The following is a 22,588-nucleotide window of genomic DNA, read 5'->3' as shown; positions in this document are numbered from 1 at the left end:
GACGCTGGCCACACCGCGCTGCGCTGGGCGGGTCCCTGTGGGGGGGCCTCGTTGTACCAGGCGCCCGCGCCGCCCCGCCGGGCGTCGAGCTGCCACACCGACTTGAGCACCACGCCCAGCAGCGCCTCGCACAGCAGCAGGCACAGGTAGACCAGCAGGAACGAGTTCATGGACCTGCGCGTACACACACACACACGTACACACGCGCGTACACACACGTACACACACACACACACACGTACACACACACACGTACACACACACACACACACACGTACACACACACACACACACGTACACACACACACACACACGTACACACACACGTACACATACACACACACGCACACACACACGTACACATACACACACACACACACGTACACACACGTACACACACACAAGTACACACGTACACACAAGTACACACGCGCGTACACACACACACATACACACACACACGTACACACACACGTACACACACACGTACACACACGTACACACACACACACACGTACACACACACGTACACACACACGTACACACACACAGACAAGTACACACAAGTACACACACGTACACACACACGTACACACACAAGTACACACAAGTACACACGCGCGTACACACGGGAGAGACTTACACTTCGACGACGGAGCGTTTCTGCGACTTGGAGCGATAGTTGAGGGCCATCTTGGTCTCCATGCCGGTGTAGACTGCAGCACCTGCAGACGCCACGCAAACGCCGGCGGATAGCGGTTTGTGGTAAACGGTTAGCGGTTAGTGGTTAGTGGTTAGCGGTGAATGGTTACCGGTTTGTGGTTAGCGGTTTGCGGTTTGTGGTTAGCGGTTTGTGGTTAGCGGTTTGTGGTTAACGGTTTGTGGTTAGCAGTTTGTGGTTAGCGGTTTGTGGTTAAAGGTTTGTGGTTAGCGGTTTGTGGTTAGCGGTTTGTGGTTTGTGTTTAGCGGTTTGTGGTTAACGGTTTACGGTTAGCGGTTTGTGGTTTGTGGTTAGCGGTTAGCGGTTTGTGGTTTGCGGTTAACGGTTAGCTGCCCGTCGACCGGGCTACCCCCCCCCCCCTCGTGCAAGAGAGCCCCGAGCCGGACCCCGAAGGCTTCAGTGGGGGGGGGGGGGGGGGGGGCCTCTGGCACCTCCTCTGGCACGGCGCTTGCGGTGAGCGCGCTTGGGCTACGTGCGGGGGTCACGGGAGACGTTTGACGCACGTGCGCGGGATGTGCGGGTCTATGCTGGTGCGTGCGCGTGTGTGTGTACGTGTGTGTGTACGTGTGTGTGTGTACGTGTACGTGTGTGTGTACGTACGTGTACATGTGTGTGTACCAGTGTGTGTACGTGTGTGTGTGTACGTGTGTACGTGTGTGTACGTGTGTGTACGTGTAGATGTGTGTGTACCAGTGTGTGTACGTGTGTGTGTGTACGTGTGTGTGTGTACGTGTGTGTACGTGTGTACGTGTGTGTGTGTACGTGTGTGTACGTGTAGATGTGTGTGTACCAGTGTGTGTACGTGTGTGTGTGTACGTGTGTGTACCAGTGTGTGTACGTATGTGTGTGTGTACATGCGAGTGTACCAGTGTGTGTAGCAGTGTGTGTGTACCAGTGTGTGTACGTGTGTGCACCAGTATGTGTACGTGTGTGTGTACCAGTGTGTGTACGTGTAACAGTGTGTGTGCGTGTGTGAGTGCGTACCAGTGTGTGTAAGTGTGTGTGTACCTGTGTGTGTACGTGTACCAGTGTGCGTACCAGTGTGTGTGTGTGTACGTATGTGTGTGTACCAGTGTGTGTACGTGTGTGTGTGTGTTAAGGCTATATGGGGGATCTTTGTCTTTGTGTTGTGGGGAGCGGTAGTGTAGCGGTTAGCGCTACGCTGCGCTATGAACCTGGCGACCCGGGTTCGATTCCCGCTCACGGCCAACACAACTAGTGACGATTATCTGAACCGGTCCTGGGCCTCCCCTAGGTAGACTCAGCCTCAAATGAGTACCTGGTGCGGTGTGTAGTGAACATCGCCACTAGGGAGACAAAGCCGGCCGGGCGTGGTGCTGGCCACCCACCCCCTCAAATGCCGTGCCGGCCTTCGCTAACAGCACTTGCCCCTACAGTCTGTTAAGGCTGTGTGGGGGATCTTTGTCTTTGTACATGTATGCTGAACTTCTTTCGCACCGTACGTAGCCAATCGTGCTACTGGGAGGTGTGGAGTGTTGAGTCTATGGGGCAGTGTTGAGTCTATGGGGCAGTGTTGAGTCTATGGTGCAGTGTTGAGTCTATGGGCAGTGTTGAGTCTATGGTGCAGTGTTGAGTCTATGGTGCAGTGTTGAGTCTATGGTGCAGTGTTGAGTCTATGGGGCAGTGTTGAGTCTATGGGGCAGTGTTGAGTCTATGGTGCAGTGTTGAGTCTATGGGCAGTGTTGAGTCTATGGTGCAGTGTTGAGTCTATGGTGCAGTGTTGAGTCTATGGTGCAGTGTTGAGTCTATGGGGCAGTGTTGAGTCTATGGTGCAGTGTTGAATCTATGGGCAGTGTTGAGTCTATGGTGCAGTGTTGAGTCTATGGAGCAGTGTTGAGTCTATGGTGCAGTGTTGAGTCTATGGGGCAGTGTTGAGTCTATGGTGCAGTGTTGAGTCTATGGTGCAGTGTTGAGTCTATGGTGCAGTGTTGAGTCTATGGTGCAGTGTTGAGTCTATGGTGCAGTGTTGAGTCTATGAGCAATGTTGAGTCTATGGTGCAGTGTTGAGTCTATGGTGCCGTGTTGAGTCTACGTGCAGTGTTGAGTCTATGGTGCAGTGTTGAGTCTATGGTGCAGTGCTGAGTCTATGGTGCAGTGTTGAGTCTATGGTGCAGTGTTGAGTCTATGGTGCAGTGTTGAGTCTATGGTGCAGCGCTGAGTCTATGGTGCGGTGTTGAGTCTATGGTGCAGCGCTGAGTCTATGGTGCGGTGTCGAGTCTGTGGTGCAGTGTTGAGTCTATGAGCAATGTTGAGTCTATGGTGCAGTGCTGAGTCTATGGTGCAGTGCTGAGTCTATGGTGCAGTGTTGAGTCTATGGCGCAGTGTTGAGTCTATGGTGCAGTGTTGAGTCTATGAGCAATGTTGAGTCTATGGTGCAGTGCTGAGACTATGGTGCAGTGCTGAGTCTATGGTGCAGTGCTGAGTCTATGGTGCAGTGCTGAGTCTATGGTGCAGTGCTGAGTCTATGGTGCAGTGCTGAGTCTATGGTGCAGTGTTGAGTCTATGGTGCAGTGTTGAGTCTATGGTGCAGTGTTGAGTCTATGGTGCAGTGCTGAGTCTATGAGCAGTGTTGAGTCTATGGTGCAGTGTTGAGTCTATGGTGCAGTGTTGAGTCTATGGTGCAGTGCTGAGTCTCTGGTGCAATGTTGAGTCTATGGTGCAGTGTTGAGTCTATGGTGCAGTGCTGAGTCTCTGGTGCAATGTTGAGTCTATGGTGCAGTGCTGAGTCTATGGGCAGTGTTGAGTCTATGGTGCAGTGTTGAGTCTATGGTGCAGTGCTGAGTCTATGGTGCAGTGCTGAGTCTATGGTGCAGTGTTGAGTCTATGAGCAGTGCTGAGTGTATGGTGCAGTGCTGAGTCTATGGTGCAGTGCTGAGTCTATGGTGCAGTGCTGTGTCTACGGTGCAGTGCTGAGTCTATGGTGCAGTGTTGAGTCTATGGTGCAGTGTTGTGTCTATGGGCAGTGCTGAGTCTATTGTGCAGTGCTGAGTCTATGGTGCAGTGCTGAGTCTATGGTGCAGTGCTGAGTCTATTGTGCAGTGCTGAGTCTATGGTGCAGTGTTGAGTCTATGGTGCAGTGTTGAGTCTATGGGGCAGTGTTGAGTCTATGGTGCAGTGTTGAGTCTATGGTGCAGTGTTGAGTCTATGGTGCAGTGTTGAGTCTATGGTGCAGTGTTGAGTCTATGGTGCAGTGTTGAGTCTATGAGCAATGTTGAGTCTATGGTGCAGTGTTGAGTCTATGGTGCCGTGTTGAGTCTACGTGCAGTGTTGAGTCTATGGTGCAGCGCTGAGTCTATGGTGCGGTGTTGAGTCTATGGTGCAGCGCTGAGTCTATGGTGCGGTGTCGAGTCTGTGGTGCAGTGTTGAGTCTATGAGCAATGTTGAGTCTATGGCGCAGTGTTGAGTCTATGGTGCAGTGTTGAGTCTATGAGCAATGTTGAGTCTATGGTGCAGTGCTGAGACTATGGTGCAGTGCTGAGTCTATGGTGCAGTGCTGAGTCTATGGTGCAGTGCTGAGTCTATGGTGCAGTGCTGAGTCTATGGTGCAGTGCTGAGTCTATGGTGCAGTGTTGAGTCTATGGTGCAGTGTTGAGTCTATGGTGCAGTGTTGAGTCTATGGTGCAGTGCTGAGTCTATGAGCAGTGGTGAGTCTATGGTGCAGTGTTGAGTCTATGGTGCAGTGTTGAGTCTATGGTGCAGTGCTGAGTCTCTGGTGCAATGTTGAGTCTATGGTGCAGTGTTGAGTCTATGGTGCAGTGCTGAGTCTCTGGTGCAATGTTGAGTCTATGGTGCAGTGCTGAGTCTATGGGCAGTGTTGAGTCTATGGTGCAGTGTTGAGTCTATGGTGCAGTGCTGAGTCTATGGTGCAGTGCTGAGTCTATGGTGCAGTGTTGAGTCTATGAGCAGTGCTGAGTGTATGGTGCAGTGCTGAGTCTATGGTGCAGTGCTGAGTCTATGGTGCAGTGCTGTGTCTACGGTGCAGTGCTGAGTCTATGGTGCAGTGTTGAGTCTATGGTGCAGTGTTGTGTCTATGGGCAGTGCTGAGTCTATTGTGCAGTGCTGAGTCTATGGTGCAGTGCTGAGTCTATGGTGCAGTGCTGAGTCTATTGTGCAGTGCTGAGTCTATGGTGCAGTGCTGAGTCTATGGTGCAGTGTTGAGTCTATGGTACAGTGTTGAGTCTATAGTGCAGTGTTGAGTCTATGGTGCAGTGTTGAGTCTATGGTGCAGTGCTGAGTCTATGGTGCAGTGCTGAGTCTATGGTGCAGTATTGAGTCTATGAGCAGTGCTGAGTGTATGGTGCAGTGCTGAGTCTATTGTGCAGTGCTGAGTCTATGGTGCAGTGCTGTGTCTACGGTGCAGTGCTGAGTCTATGGTGCAGTGTTGAGTCTATGGTGCAGTGTTGTGTCTATGGGCAGTGCTGAGTCTATTGTGCAGTGCTGAGTCTATGGTGCAGTGCTGAGTCTATGGTGCAGTGCTGAGTCTATTGTGCAGTGCTGAGTCTATGGTGCAGTGCTGAGTCTATGGTGCAGTGTTGAGTCTATGGTACAGTGTTGAGTCTATAGTGCAGTGTTGAGTCTATGGTGCAGTGTTGAGTCTATGGTGCAGTGCTGAGTCTATGGTGCAGTGCTGAGTCTATGTGCAGTGTTGAGTCTATGGTGCAGTGTTGAGTCTATGGTGCAGTGCTGAGTCTATGGTGCAGTGTTGAGTCTATGGTGCAGTGTTGAGTCTACGGTGCAGTGTTGAGTCTATGGTGCAGTGTTGAGTCTATGAGCAGTGCTGAGTCTATGGTGCAGTGTTGAGTCTATGGTGCAGTGTTGAGTCTATGGTGCAGTGTTGAGTCTATAGTGCAGTGTTGAGTCTATGGTGCAGTGTTGAGTCTATGGTGCACTGCTGAGTCTATGGTGCAGTGCTGAGTCTATGTGCAGTGTTGAGTCTACGGTGCAGTGTTGAGTCTATGGTGCAGTGTTGAGTCTATGGTGCAGTGCTGAGTCTATGGTGCAGTGTTGAGTCTACGGTGCAGTGTTGAGTCTATGGTGCAGTGTTGAGTCTATGAGCAGTGCTGAGTCTATGGTGCAGTGTTGAGTCTATGGTGCAGTGTTGAGTCTATGGTGCAGTGTTGAGTCTATGGTGCAGTGTTGTGTCTATGGGCAGTGCTGAGTCTATGGTGCAGTGTTGAGTCTATGGGCAGTGTTGAGTCTATGGTGCAGTGCTGAGTCTATGTGCAGTGTTGAGTCTATGGAGCAGTGTTGAGTCTATGGTGCAGTGTTGAGTCTACGTGCAGTGTTGAGTCTATGGTGCACTGTTGAGTCTATGGTGCAGTGTTGAGTCTATGGTGCAGTGCTGAGTCTATGGTGCAGTGTTGACTCTATGGTGCAGTGTTGAGTCTATGGTGCAGTGCTGAGTCTATGGTGCAGTGTTGTGTCTATGGGCAGTGCTGAGTCTATGGTGCAGTGTTGAGTCTATGGTGCAGTGCTGAGTCTATGGTGCAGTGTTGAGTCTATGGTGCAGTGTTGAGTCTATGGTGCAGTGTTGAGTCTATGGTGCAGTGCTGAGTCTATGGTGCAGTGCTGAGTCTATGGTGCAGTGTTGAGTCTATGGTGCAGTGTTGAGTCTATGGGCAGTGTTGAGTCTATGGTGCAGTGCTGAGTCTATGGTGCAGTGCTGAGTCTATGGTGCAGTGCTGAGTCTGGGCCTCTGTGTGTGTACGGTGAACTTCTTTCGCACCGTACGCAGTTTCAAAGAAACTGAGTTCAAAATCTGAGATGATTTCAAAGTGTCACGACACAGCAAACCCTTGCGGTCCTCGACGGAGGAGCCCACAAACCCCCCACCACCACCACCACCCCACCCACCACCACCACCACCCCACCCACCCACCACCACCACCACCACCACCACCCCCCCCCACTACTCACCGTAGATGAAGTCGGTGTTCTTGAGTCTGGATCCACGCAGCAGCAGATTCTCAGGGCCCAGCGAGCTGGAGGTGCGAGAGTTCAACCCTCCGCTCAGTCGCTAAGCACAAAGGTCAAGGTGTGTCGCCCACCCCTCCCCCCCCCCCCGGGTACAGCCTCAACAGAATGTCGGGGCAAGTGCTGTTAGCGAGCAGCACCTGTGAAGGTAGACACAGACAAAGGTCCCCCGTGTAGCCTCTAACAGACTGTAGGGGCAAGTGCTGTTAGCGAGCAGCACCTGTGAAGGCTACCGGCACTGTGGCACACGAGGGGGGTGGGTGGGTGGCTACCAGCACCACGCCCGGCCGCCTTTGTCTCCCCGAGTGGCGATGTTCACTACACACCGCTACACCAGCTACTCGTCTGAGGAGGCCGAGTCGACCTAGGGGAGAGGGGCCCAGGACCGGTTCAGAAAATCGTCGCCGGTGTTGACCGTGAGCGGGAATCGAATTGGGTTCGATGGACATTGGCAAGTCTACTCAGCTCCACGTCCTCCTGTACCACATCACTCCATCTCTTCTCTAGCCCGTGACGTGCCCGTTTAGCCCCCTCGATCCGGCCGAACAAAAGCTGTTTCGGCATGCGGTGGCTGGGCATGCGGGCTACATGACCCAGCCATCGCAGCCTTGCCTGCCGGAGGAGCTCACCGATGGGACCTTGCCCAGATCTTTCAAGGATTTGTGAGCTCCTCACACAACCCAGCCTGGTTAAACCCAAACACGCAGATACATAGAGACACTAACACACTCACACTCAAAAACACATTCACTAACACACTCACTAACACACTCACTAACACACGCAAAAAGGACAAAGATCCCCCTTATAGCCTTAACAGACTGTAAGGGCAAGTGCTGTTAGCGAGCAGCACCTATTAAGGCCGGAACGGTACACGAGGGGGTGGGTGGTCAGCACCACGCCCGGCCGCCTTTGTCTCCCTCGTGGCAATGTTTTACACACCGCACCAGGTACTCATTTGAGGCTGCGTCGACCTAGGGGAGGCCCAGGACCAGTTCAGATAATCGTCACTGGTGTTGGCCGTGAGCGGGAATCGAACCCGGGTCGGCAGGTTCATCGCACAGCGCGCTAACCGCTACACTATCGCTCCCCGCTACACTATCGCTCCCCACTACACACACACACACTAACACACACACACACACACACACTAACACACACACACATGCTAACACACATACACACCAACACACACACACCAACACACAAAGACAAAGATCCCCCATATAGCCTTAACAGACTGTAGGGGCAAGTGCTGTTAGCGAGCACCTATGAATGCCGGAACGGTACACGAGGGGGTGGGTGGCCAGCACCACGCCCGACCGCTTTTGTCTCCCTACACACACACACACACAAACACACATTCACACACTAACACACACACACTAACACACACACTAACACACTCACACACTAACACACTCACACACTAACTAACACACACACTAACACACACACACACACTAACACACACACAAACACACACTAAAACACACAAACACACACACACAAACACACACTAAAACACACAAACACACACTAAAACACACAAACACACACACACAAAAGCACACACACACACAAGCACACACACACACACACTAACACACACACACTAAAACACACAAACACACACAAACACTAACACACACTAACACACTCACAAACAACAACAACAACAACAACCGCCATTCGCCACTAAGTGGCGGTGACGTCACCACGACGCTTGTGCCAGGCTATGTGCACCCTAACACACACTAACACACAAACACTAAAACACACTAACACACATACACTAACACACACACACTAACATACACAGACTAAGTAACACACACTAACACACTCACAAACACACACACTAACACACACACTAACACACACACTAACACACACACTAAACACACAAACACACACACAAACACACACACAAACACACACTAAAACACAATAACACACACTAACACACACACACTAACACACACAGACTAACTAACACACACTAACACACTCACAAACACACACACTAACACACACTAAAACACACTAACACACAAACACACACACACACACACAAACACACACACACACACAAATACACACTAAAACACACACACACACTAACACACACAAACAACAACAACCGCCATTCGCCACTAAGTGGCGGTGACGTCACCACGACGCTTGTGCCAGGCTATGTGCACCCTGAGGACACGTGAAGTGTCGAACGCCCGCTGGCAGGAGGTCACGGGGAAGACCCAGGTGCCACGAGTCGACTGACTGAGATGACTGAGATGACTGGCTGATGCACCACTTGTGCCCCCTATTGTGGCAACCTGCTGTGCTTTATCCACCCGGCGCTCCGCTCGTTGTTGTGAGCGTCGCTCCTCCGCCCTCCGTTGTTGTTGGAGGGGCGACTGCCTCCAACTGCCCAGTAGCGTCCTTCACGAGCCTCCTCCATAGAGGCCGATCTTGACACCGCTGGTACCAGTCATCGGCAAGTCCACTCAGCTCCACGTCCTCCTGTACCACATCACTCCATCTCTTCTCTAGCCCGTGCCGCGCCCGCTTAGCCCCCTCAATCCGGCCGAACAAAAGCTGTTTCGGCATGCGGTGGCTGGGCATGCGGGCTACATGACCCAGCCATCGCAGCCTTCCCCGCCGGAGGAGCTCACCGATGGGACCTTGCCCAGATCTTTCAAGGATTTGTGAGCTCCTCACACAATCCAGTCTGGTTAAACCCAGGAAGGATCGTAGGCAGGCCAGCCTAAATGTTTCTAACCGGCGAAGATGTTCCATTCAGGGGGTCCACGTTTCGCAAGCGTAGAGAAGGGAGGGAATGACCGTGGCCGAGAAGACCTGAAGCTTAGTGCGGAGCGACAGACCAGGTAGCTTCCACACAGCGTTACGCAACCGATGAAAAGATATTGCCGCTCGACTGATTCGGAGTGAGACCTCTGCTGTTAAACTGGATACAATCATAAGCACACTACCCAGGTATGGGAAACTCTCCACTCTCTCCACAACTGCCCCATCACCGATCGGGAGTTGTGGGGGTGGAGTGTCCGATGGCACAAAATACCCAGGCAGGTGCTTAGTTTTGGTGGGGCTGATGGTAAGGCCCCACCTCTTAGGGGCACGCTCCAGTCTCAGCAGCAGCGTCTCCAACTCCTCCTCTGACTGAGCAGCTATTACCAAATCATCAGCATACATAACGTGGTTGAGCAATAGGGAGCCATCCCTTGACCGCACCCGGGCATCGATCAGCCTCCCATTATATCTGTACCATATGGAGATTCCCCCGGTACAGCTATTGAAGGCTTCACACACTAACACACACACTAACACACACACTAACACACACACTAACACACACACTAACACACACTAACACACACACTAACACACACACACTAACACACACTAACATGCTCACTCACTCAGGGACGCTCAGCTCCGCTTCCTCCGCGTTGTGGATGGTGATGTGACCTTCAAACCTGAGGGCAAAGGGCAGGGTCAGTCACCTGCACAGGTCACTGGCCCACATGCCCAGGTCAATGGGTCACCTGCACAGGTCATCAGGCCACATGTATGGCATCAAGTCACGCACAGAGGTCACCGTGTCGTGCGTAGAGGTCATTACGTCACAGACGCCATATCAGCTGTACAGGTAATACGGTTATAGGCAGAGGTCACCAGGTTACCTATAGAGGTCAACAGGTCATCTGCAGGGGTAATTGGGCAATCTGTAGAGGTCACCAGTAGAGGTCACCAGGTCACCTGTAGAGGTTAGCTCACCTGTCGGTCAATGTCTCAATTGTCAATACCTCGCCTGTAGAGGTCGTGAGGTCACCTGCAGAGGTCACCAGGTTACCTGTAGAGGTCAACCTCTCACCCGCGGAGGTCACCCATGGAGGTCAATGTCCCAGCTGTTGAGGTCAATACCTCGCTGGTAGAGGTCACCTGTAGAGGTCACCTTCAGAGGTCAACCCCTCACCTGTGTAGAGGTCACCAGGTCACCTGTAGAGGTCAACCCCTCACCTGTAGAGGTAAACCTCACACCCGTGGAGGTCACCAGGTTACCCGTGGAGGTCAATGTATCAACTGTAGAGGTCACCGGGTCACCTGCAGAGGTCATCTGTAGAGGTCAACCCATCACCTGTGCAGGTAAACCTCAGACCCGTGGAGGTCACCATGTTACCCGTGGAGGTCATCTGTAGAGGTCAACCCATCACCTGTGGAGGTCACCCGAAGAGGTCACCAGGTCACCCATAGAGGTCAACCGGTTACCTGTAGAGGTCAACCCGTCACCTGCGGAGGTCAGCAGGTCACCCGCGGAGGTCAAGGTAATCGTGTCACGTGCAGAGGCCCTCCGAGGTCGCGGGGTCACGAGCAGAGGTCGTGAGGTCACCTGCGGAGGTCACCAGCTCACCTGTAGAGGTCGGGATGCGGCTGGCGACATTCGACAGCGGCGGAGAACCCCGAAAAGTCTTGGGGAGAGCGAACGCGGGGCGAGCGAGCAGGGGCCAAGTACGTCTGTCAACAACCACCACAACCACCACCACAAACATCATCACCACAACCATCACCATTACCACAACCACCACCACAAACATCACCACAACCATCACCACAACCATCACCATTACCACCATTACCACCACCACCACAACCACCACCACCACAACCATCACCATTACCACCATTACCACCATCACGGTAACAAGTACGTCTGTCAACCACCACCACCACAACCACCACCAAAGACAAAATTCCCCCGTGTAGCCTCTAACAGGCTGTAGGGGCAAGTGCTGTGAGTAGCGAGTAGCAGCAGCACCTGTGAAGGTAGACACAGACAAAGGTCCCCCGTGTAGCCTCTAACAGACTGTTGGGGCAAGTGCTGTTAGCGAGCAGCACCTGTGAAGGCTACCGGCACTGTGGCACACGAGGGGGTGGGTGGCTACCAACACCACGCCCGGCCGCCTTTGTCTCCCCAGTGGCGATGTTTACTACTTCACACCGCTACACCAGCTACTCGTTTGAGGCCGAGTCGACCTAGGGGAGGCTCAGGACCGGTTCAGATAATCGTCGCTGACGTTGACCGTGAGCGGGTGACCGTGTGGGTGACCGTGTGGGTGACTCTGTGGGTGACCGTGTGGGTGACCGTGTGGGTGACTCTGTGGGTGACCGTGTGGGTGACTCTGTGGGTGACTGTGTGGGTGACCGTGTGGGTGATCGTGTGGGTGACCGTGTGGGTGATCGTGTGGGTGACCGTGTGGGTGATCGTGTGGGTGACTGTGTGGGTGACCGTGTGGGTGACCGTGTGGGTGACTCTGTGGGTGACCGTGTGGGTGACTCTGTGGGTGACTGTGTGGGTGACCGTGTGGGTGATCGTGTGGGTGACCGTGTGGGTGATCGTGTGGGTGACCGTGTGGGTGATCGTGTGGGTGACTGTGTGGGTGACTCTGTGGGTGACTGTGTGGGTGACTAGGCCGGTGACCGTGTGGGTGACCGTGTGGGTGACCGTGTGGGTGATTGTGTGGGTGACTCTGTGGGTGACCGTGTGGGTGACTGTGTGGGTGACTGTCTGGGTGATTGTGTGGGTGACTGTGTGGGTGACCGTGTGGGTGACCGTGTGGGTGACCGCGTGGGTGACTGTTTGGGTGATTGTGTGGGTGACTGTGTGGGTGACTGTGTGGGTGACTGTGTGGGTGACCGTGTGGGTGACCGTGTGGGTGACCGTGTGGGTGACCGTGTGGGTGACTGTGTGGGTGACTGTGTGGGTGACTCTGTGGGTGACCGCGTGGGTGACTGTGTGGGTGACTGTGTGGGTGACCGTCTGGGTGACTGTGTGGGTGACCGTCTGGGTGACTCTCTGGGTGACTCTGTGGGTGACCGTGTGGGTGACCGTGTGGGTGACCATGTGGGTGACTCTGTGGGTGACTGTGTGGGTGACTCTGTGGGTGACTCTGTGGGTGACCGTGTGGGTGACTGTGTGGGTGATCGTGTGGGTGACCGCGTGGGTGACCGTGTGGGTGACCGTGTGGGTGACTCTGTGGGTGACCGTGTGGGTGACCGTGTGGGTGAACGTGTGGGTGACTGTGTGGGTGACTAGGCCGGTGACTGTGTGGGTGACTGTGTGGGTGACTGTGCGGGTGACCGTGTGGGTGACTGTAGGTGACCGCGTGGGTGACTCTGTGGGTGACCGTGTGGGTGACCGCGTGGGTGACTCTGTGGGTGACTGTGTGGGTGACTGTGTGGGTGAACGTGTGGGTGACTGTGTGGGTGACCGTGTGGGTGACTCTGTGGGTGACTCTGTGGGTGACTCTGTGGGTGACCGTGTGGGTGACTCTGTGGGTGACTAGGCCGGTGACTGTGTGGGTGACCGTGTGGGTGACCGTGTGGGTGACTGTGTGGGTGACCGTGTGGGTGACTCTGTGGGTGACTAGGCCGGTGACTGTGTGGATGACTGTGTGGGTGATCGTGTGGGTGACTGTGGGTGACCGTGTGGGTGACCGTGTGGGTGACCGTGTGGGTGACCGTGTGGGTGACTGTGTGGGTGACTCTGTGTGGGTGACTGTGTGGGTGACTGTGTGGGTGACTGTGTGGGTGACTCTGTGGGTGACTCTGTGGGTGACTCTGTGGGTGACCGCGTGGGTGACCGTGTGGGTGACTCTGTGGGTGACCGTGTGGGTGACTGTGAGGGTGACTGTGTGGGTGACTCTGTGGGTGACCGTGTGGGTGACTGTGTGGGTGACTCTGTGGGTGACTGTGTGGGTGACCGCGTGGGTGACCGTGTGGGTGACCGTGTGGGTGACTCTGTGGGTGACTGTGTGGGTGACCGCGTGGGTGACCGTGTGGGTGACTCTGTGGGTGACCGTGTGGGTGACCGTGTGGGTGACTCTGTGGGTGACTGTGTGGGTGACCGCGTGGGTGACCGTGTGGGTGACAGTGTGGGTGACCGCGTGGGTGACTCTGTGGGTGACTGTGTGGGTGACTCTGTGGGTGACCGTGTGGGTGACCGTGTGGGTGACTGTGGGTGACCGTGTGGGTGACCGTGTGGGTGACTCTGTGGGTGACCGTGTGGGTGACCGTGTGGGTGACTCTGTGGGTGACCGTGTGGGTGACTCTGTGGGTGACTGTGTGGGTGACCGTGTGGGTGATCGTGTGGGTGACCGTGTGGGTGATCGTGTGGGTGACCGTGTGGGTGATCGTGTGGGTGACTGTGTGGGTGACTCTGTGGGTGACTGTGTGGGTGACTAGGCCGGTGACTGTGTGGGTGACCGTGTGGGTGACCGTGTGGGTGACCGTGTGGGTGACCGTGTGGGTGATTGTGTGGGTGACTCTGTGGGTGACCGTGTGGGTGACTGTGTGGGTGACTGTCTGGGTGATTGTGTGGGTGACTGTGTGGGTGACCGTGTGGGTGACCGTGTGGGTGACCGCGTGGGTGACTGTTTGGGTGATTGTGTGGGTGACTGTGTGGGTGACTGTGTGGGTGACTGTGTGGGTGACCGTGTGGGTGACCGTGTGGGTGACCGTGTGGGTGACTAGGTGGGTGACTGTGTGGGTGACTGTGTGGGTGACTCTGTGGGTGACCGCGTGGGTGACTGTGTGGGTGACTGTGTGGGTGACCGTCTGGGTGACTGTGTGGGTGACCGTCTGGGTGACTCTCTGGGTGACTCTGTGGGTGACCGTGTGGGTGACCGTGTGGGTGACCATGTGGGTGACTCTGTGGGTGACTGTGTGGGTGACTCTGTGGGTGACTCTGTGGGTGACCGTGTGGGTGACTGTGTGGGTGATCGTGTGGGTGACCGCGTGGGTGACCGTGTGGGTGACCGTGTGGGTGACTCTGTGGGTGACCGTGTGGGTGACCGTGTGGGTGACCGTGTGGGTGACTGTGTGGGTGACTAGGCCGGTGACTGTGTGGGTGACTGTGTGGGTGACTGTGCGGGTGACCGTGTGGGTGACTGTAGGTGACCGCGTGGGTGACTCTGTGGGTGACCGTGTGGGTGACCGCGTGGGTGACTCTGTGGGTGACTGTGTGGGTGACTGTGTGGGTGAACGTGTGGGTGACTGTGTGGGTGACCGTGTGGGTGACTCTGTGGGTGACTCTGTGGGTGACTCTGTGGGTGACTGTGTGGGTGACCGTGTGGGTGACTCTGTGGGTGACTAGGCCGGTGACTGTGTGGGTGACCGTGTGGGTGACCGTGTGGGTGACTGTGTGGGTGACCGTGTGGGTGACTCTGTGGGTGACTAGGCCGGTGACTGTGTGGATGACTGTGTGGGTGATCGTGTGGGTGACTGTGTGGGTGACCGTGTGGGTGACCGTGTGGGTGACCGTGTGGGTGACCGTGTGGATGACTGTGTGGGTGACTGTGTGGGTGACTCTGTGTGGGTGACTGTGTGGGTGACCGTGTGGATGACTGTGTGGGTGACTGTGTGGGTGACTCTGTGGGTGACTCTGTGGGTGACTCTGTGGGTGACCGCGTGGGTGACCGTGTGGGTGACTCTGTGGGTGACCGTGTGGGTGACTGTGAGGGTGACTGTGTGGGTGACTCTGTGGGTGACCGTGTGGGTGACTGTGTGGGTGACTCTGTGGGTGACTGTGTGGGTGACCGCGTGGGTGACCGTGTGGGTGACCGTGTGGGTGACTCTGTGGGTGACTGTGTGGGTGACCGCGTGGGTGACCGTGTGGGTGACTCTGTGGGTGACCGTGTGGGTGACCGTGTGGGTGACTCTGTGGGTGACTGTGTGGGTGACCGCGTGGGTGACCGTGTGGGTGACCGTGTGGGTGACCGCGTGGGTGACTCTGTGGGTGACTGTGTGGGTGACTCTGTGGGTGACCGTGTGGGTGACCGTGTGGGTGACTGTGGGTGACCGTGTGGGTGACCGTGTGGGTGACCGTGTGGGTGACTGTGTGGGTGACCGTGTGGGTGACTGTGGGTGACTCTGTGGGTGACCGCGTGGGTGACCGTGTGGGTGACCGTGTGGGTGACTGTGTGGGTGACCGTGTGGGTGACCGTGTGGGTGACCGCGTGGGTGACCGTGTGGGTGACCGTGTGGGTGACCGTGTGGGTGACTCTGTGGGTGACTGTGTTTGTGACCGTGTGGGTGACCGTGTGGGTGACCGTGTGGGTGACCGTGTGGGTGACTCTGTGGGTGACTCTGTGGGTGACTGTGTGGGTGACTGTGTGGGTGACCATGTGGGTGACCGTGTGGGTGACCGTGTGGGTGACTCTGTGGGTGACTCTGTGGGTGACTGTGTGGGTGACTGTGTGGGTGACCATGTGGGTGACCGTGTGGGTGACCGTGTGGGTGACTCTGTGGGTGACTCTGTGGGTGACTCTGTGGGTGACTCCGAGCGACCTTGAGGTCGGTCTCGCCGTCCAGGCTCGCCGTGGTGACAAGTGCTCGCCCATCGCTCCAGTTGGAAGTGAGCAGCACAAGGTCGCACGGGAACGACTCCTCACTCCGCACGTACACAATGTCTCCCACCTGCATCATCATCACCACAACATCAACATCAACCACTATCATCACCACCAACTCCACCAACACAACATCAACCACCACATCACCATCAACCATCAACCACCACCACCACCACAGCACGGGAACGACTCCTCACTCTGCACGTACACAATGTCTCCCACCTGCATCATCATCACCAACATCATCACCACCACAACATCACCCACTATCATCACTAACACCAACACCACAGCACGGGAACGACTCCTCACTCCACACGTACACAATGTCTCCCACCTGCATCATCATCACCAACATCATCACCACCACAACATCAACCACTATCACCACCACATCACCATCAACCACTATCACCACCACGGCACGGGAACGACTCCTCACTCCGCACGTACACAATGTCTCCCACCTGCATCATCATCACCACCAACACCACCAACACAACATCAACCACCACATCACCATCAACCATCAACCACCACCACCACAGCACGGGAACGACTCCTCACTCTGCACGTACACAATGTCTCCCACCTGCATCATCATCACCACCAACACCACCACAACATCAACCACTATCACCAACACCAACACCACGGCACGGGAACGACTCCTCACTCCGCACGTACACAATGTCTCCCACCTGCATCATCATCACCAACACCACCACCACCACAACATCACCCACTATCACCACTACCACCACCACCGCACAGGAACGACTCCTCACTCCGCACGTACACAATGTCTCCCACCTGCATCATCATCATCACCACCACAACATCACCCACTATCACCACCATATCACCATCAACCACTATCATCACCACCACCACCACCACATCATCACCCACTATCACCACCACATCACCATCAACCACTATCACCACCACATCACCATCAACCACTATCATCACCACCACCACCACCACCACCACATCATCACCCACTATCACCACCACATCACCATCAACCACTATCATCACCACCACCACCACCACCACATCATCACCCACTATCACCACCACATCACCATCAACCACTATCATCACCACCACCACCACCACCACATCATCACCCACTATCACCACCACATCACCATCAACCACTATCATCACCACCATCACCACCACGGCACGGGAACGACTCCTCACTCCGCACGTACACAATGTCTCCCACCTGCATCACCACCAACACCACCACCACCACCACATCAACCACCACATCACCATCAACCACTATCATCACCACCACCACCACAACATCAACCACTATCACCACCACATCACCACCACCACCACCACCACAACATCAACCACTATCACCACCACATCACCACCACCACCACCACCACCACCACAACATCAACCACTATCACCACCACATCACCATCAACCACTATCATCACCACCACCACCGCACGTACACAATGTCTCCCACCTGCATCACCACCAACACCACCACCACCACATCAACCACCACATCACCATCAACCACTATCATCACCACCACCACCACAACATCAACCACTATCACCACCACATCACCACCACCACCACCACCACATCAACCACTATCACCACCACATCACCATCAACCACTATCATCACCACCACCACCGCACGTACACAATGTCTCCCACCTGCACCACCACCACCACAACATCAACCACCATCACCACACCATCATCACACCCCCCCCTCATCACCACACGTGCGTGTGTACACGTGCGTGTGTGTGCGTGCGTGTGTGTGTGCGTGTACGTGTGCGTGCGTGTGTGTGTGTGCGTGTACACGTGCGTGCGTGTGTGTGCGTGTACGCGTGCGTGTGTGTGCGTGTGTGTGTGTGTGTGCGTGGTCCGGCAAAACAACCCCCTACCTCCTCGCGGTGCCGGACGGGCAACTCTGTCGTGGACAGTGCTGTGGGGGGAGTTCCAATTTTGATTGGCTCCTCCCCTCATGGCATATGTGTCCACCACAGGGGCTAAACGGGGGCTCTGGACGGGTGCGAGGGGCTGGTAACCCCTCCACCTTCAATTAATTACCACAAAACCACGAATTAAAGTGAAATATGTAACAACTAAGCTTGTGCCGGAGGCCCCGGGGGGCCAGGCGTCTATGACGTCTCCTGGCCAAACCCCAATTGGCGGAGCCAGGAGATTGAATACCTACCCTCGGGGCTACTCCAGAAACAACGAAAAGCCACTACGGGTGGCCACGTGGAATGTTCGAACGCTCACTGCAGAGGAGAGGCTGCCACTCCTCTGTCGGGAGCTGGACCGGTACCGCCTGGATCTATGCGGCATTCAGGAGGTCCGGTGGACCGGCTCTGGCTCCTGCCACCATGAGGGGTGGACAGTCCTCTACTCGGGGCAGCAGACTGCCAAACAACAGGGTGTGGGTCTTCTTTTGAACAAAAGAATGAAGGGGGCGTGGGAGCGTGGCGGTGAGGTGTGGGAAGCTGTAAGCCCCAGGCTACTTTGGGCTCGCCTTCCCATCAACCGGAGGCGAGGAATGGTGGTCGTGGTTACTTATGCCCCCACCGAAGATGAACATCCGTGGAGGGATGCAGGCAAAGCCGATGAGTCAGATGCCTTCTATGACCTCCTGTCACAGGTGCTGGCTAAAGTGGCCCCTCGGGATAGAGTCATCATGTTGGGTGACTTCAATGCCCGAGTTGGTCATGATACTGGCACCTGGTCTGGAGTGATTGGAGGGCATGGGCCAGATCAGCTCAATAACAATGGTAGGAGGCTGCTAGATTTTTGTGCAGCCCATGGGCTTGTAATTACCAACACGCTGTTCCGGCATCGGCGCATCCACACAACATCATGGATGCATGCCGGGTCCAAGCAAGAACATCTGCTGGACTACATAGTGACGGACCAGCGAATGCGAGCCCATGTCCTTGACACCAGGACCTACCGTGGAGCTGATCTGCCCTCTGACCATCGACTAGTCATCTGTAAGATGCGCCTGCCATTCTTCCACTCCGGTGGTGGGTGTACACCCAGGACCCCATTCCAACCTAAAGTGGCCTGGTCTCAGTTATCTGATGAAAGTTGCAAGCGAGAATTTCATCATCGCTTGCGGCTGGGATTGGCATCGTCCCCGACTCCTCCTGATGTCGAGGGTAAATGGGCGAGGTTTAGGACTGTGACTCATGCAGCTGCAATGGCTGCTTTGGGTACGCGGTCCAGACCTCCCCAGACACCCTGGATGACAGAGGAGTTGTTCAGGATGGTTGAGAAAAAGCGACAGGCCCACTGTCATCGGCTACAGAATCCCACGTCAGAGAATGAGGAGGCTTACCGCAGCCTTCGCTCGGAGGTTCGGAGAGCCGTGAGGCGCTGCAAGGATGGGTGGTGGTCGCGGGTTGCTGAGGAGATGGAGTCTGCCTCAGTGGCCCGTGATCACAAATCGCTATTTAACTCCATCAAAAAAGTAACCTGCAGCGCCACACCTATTACCATCATTAGGGGAAAAAACGGTGATCCAATTGCCGACCCCCAGGAACAGGTTCGCAGATTTGCTGAGCATTTCTGTGAGGTCCTGGGGGAGGGAAAATCCCACAGCCAGGAAAACATCGTGGCACAAAGTGAGGATGACCCTGCTGAGGCTGCGGTGCCTCAAATATTGGATGAAGTCACCCCCTGTGAGTGGCTGGCTGAGGTGCCATCTGCTGAGGAAGTATTGAAGGCGATCCGGAGTCTGAGACCAGGAAAGGCAGCGGGCAGAGATGATCTCCCAAGCGAAATGCTGAGGGAGGGTGGCGTTTGTGCACAGACTGCCCTATATGACATCATAACAACAGTCTGGACCACTGGACGGGTTCCGCAGGATTGGAAGCATGCCCTGGTGGTCCCCCTTTTTAAGAAGGGGGACCGCACAGACTGTAACAACTACAGGGGCATCTCACTCCTCAGTGTGCCGGGAAAGGTCCTGGCAAGGATTATTCAGCATCGCCTTGCCAGGCACGCTGAGGAGAGGCTTGCGGAGCCCCAATGCGGTTTCAGGAAAGGGCGGTCCTGCACAGATGCCATATTTTCTGTCCGTCTGCTACAGCAGAGGTGTAGGGAATTCCAACAAGACCTACATCTCTGCTTTATTGACCTGGTCAAGGCCTATGATACCATCAGTAGGCCTGGGCTCTGGGTCGTTCTTCGTGCTTTTGGAGTACCTGACCCTCTGCTCACGATCATTAAGGACCTTCATGATGGTGAGCGGGCCCGGGTAAAACTACGTGGCCGGGAGTCAGAGCCATTCCCTGTACACCTTGGGGTGCGACAGGGATGTCCTCTGGCTCCCACATTATTTAACATCTATTTTGACCACGTAGTTCGTGAAGCCTTCAATAGCTGTACCGGGGGAATCTCCATATGGTACAGATATAATGGTAGGCTAATCGATGCCCGGGTGCGGTCAAGGGATGGCTCCCTATTGCTCAACCACGTTATGTATGCTGATGACTTGGTAATAGCTGCTCAGTCAGAGGAGGAGTTGCAGACGCTGCTGCTGAGACTGGAGCGTGCCACTAAGAGGTGGGGCCTAACCATCAGCCCCACCAAAACTAAGCACCTGCCTGGGTATTTTGTACCATCGGACACTCCACCCCCACAACTCCCAATCGGTGATGGGGCAGTTGTGGAGAGAGTGGAGAGTTTCCCATACCTGGGCAGTGTGCTTATGACTGGCTCCAGTTTAACAGCAGAGGTCTCACTCCGAATCAGTCGAGCGGCAATATCTTTTCATCGGTTGCGTAACGCTGTGTGGAAGCTACCTGGTCTGTCGCTCCGCACTAAGCTTCAGGTCTTCTCGGCCACGGTCATTCCCTCCCTTCTCTACGCTTGCGAAACGTGGACCCCCCTAATGGAACATCTTCGCCGGTTAGAAACATTTAGGCTGACCTGCCTACGATCCATCCTGGGTTTAACCAGACTGGATTGTGTGAGGAGCTCACAAATCCTTGAAAGATCTGGGCAGGGTCCCATCGGTGAGCTCCTCCGGCAGGCAAGGCTGCGATGGCTGGGTCATGTAGCCCGCATGCCCAGCCACCGCATGCCGAAACAGCTTTTGTTTGGCCGGATTGAGGGGGCTAAGCGGGCGCGGCACGGGCTAGAGAAGAGATGGAGTGATGTGGTACAGGAGGACGTGGAGCTGAGTGGACTTGCCGATGACTGGTACCAGCGGTGTCAAGATCGGCCTCTGTGGAGGAGGCTCGTGAAGGATGCTACTGGGCAGTTGGAGGCAGTCGCCCTCCAACAACAACGGAGGGCGGAGGAGCGACGCTCACAACAGCGAGCGGAGCGCCGGGTGGCTAAAGCACAGCAGGTTGGCACAGTAGGGGGCACAGGTGGTGCATCAGCCAGTCATCTCAGTCAGTCGACCCGTGGCACCTGGGTCTGCCCCGTGACCTCCTGCCAGCGGGCGTTCGACACTTCACGTGGCCTCAGGGTGCACATAGCCTGGCACAAGCGTCGTGGTGACGTCACCGCCACTTAGTGGTGAATGGCGGTTGTTGTTGTTGTTGTTGTGTGTGCGTGCGTGTGTGTGCGTGTGTGTGTGCGTGCGTGTACGCGTGCGTGTGTGTGTGCGTGTGTGTGTGTGTGCGTGTGTGTGCGTGCGTGTACGTGTGTGTGCGTGTGTGTGTGTGCGTGTACGTGTGTACGTGTGTGTGTGTGCACTCACGCGGACGTGCTTGCAGCGCGTGCGCACCAGGTGTCCGCTCTTCACGGTGTAGACATCCGCGTGGTTCGCTTCTCTGTCGGCGCGGTGGCGCAGCCAGTCCTCGTAGCCCTGTGGGCACACACACACACGTACACACACACACATACACACATACACACGTACACACACACACATACACACATACACACACGTACACATGTACACACACATACACATACGTACACACACACACACACGTACACATGTACACACACATACGTACACACACACACGTACACACACACACATACACACACGTACACATACACATGTACACACACACACATACACACACACACACACGTACACATACACACACACACACATACACGTACATACACACACACATACACACACATACACACATACACACACATACACACACACATACACACACACATGTACACACACACACGTACACATGTACACACACATACACATACGTACACACACACACACATGTACACATGTACACACACGTACACACATGTAGACACACGTACACACATACACATGTACACACACATGTACACACACACACACGTACACACACACATACACATACACACGTACACACACACACGTACACACACGTACACACACGTACACACACACGCACATGTACACACACGTACACACGCACATGTACACACATACA

At 55.1% G+C, this 22,588-nt stretch overlaps 1 protein-coding gene across 3 annotated transcripts in view; it reads right to left on the bottom strand.

The window, feature by feature from the left end:
- LOC116956795 (phospholipid-transporting ATPase IF-like) overlaps positions 1–22,588 on the bottom strand; it is a 120,916-nt gene that overhangs the window by 84,599 nt on the left and 13,729 nt on the right. For all 3 annotated transcript variants that reach the window (XM_076058000.1, XM_076058001.1, XM_076058002.1), the window contains exons 5-11: positions 21,892–21,999; positions 16,082–16,210; positions 11,148–11,251; positions 10,156–10,212; positions 6,659–6,723; positions 644–725; positions 15–174 (exon numbers count right to left, since the gene is read on the bottom strand). In XM_076058000.1, the coding sequence (XP_075914115.1) occupies positions 15–174; positions 644–725; positions 6,659–6,723; positions 10,156–10,212; positions 11,148–11,251; positions 16,082–16,210; positions 21,892–21,999 (705 nt within the window). The remainder of the gene's footprint in view (positions 1–14; positions 175–643; positions 726–6,658; positions 6,724–10,155; positions 10,213–11,147; positions 11,252–16,081; positions 16,211–21,891; positions 22,000–22,588) is intronic.

Source organism: Petromyzon marinus, assembly GCF_048934315.1.
Source record: "Petromyzon marinus isolate PM22_M1 ecotype Great Lakes invasive population chromosome 67 unlocalized genomic scaffold, UKy_Petmar_22M1.pri1.0 chr67_unloc.4, whole genome shotgun sequence".
Classification (NCBI taxonomy): domain Eukaryota; kingdom Metazoa; phylum Chordata; class Hyperoartia; order Petromyzontiformes; family Petromyzontidae; genus Petromyzon; species Petromyzon marinus.
Note: the sequence above shows the minus strand (reverse complement) of the source record. Positions and strands in the feature narration are given on the sequence as shown.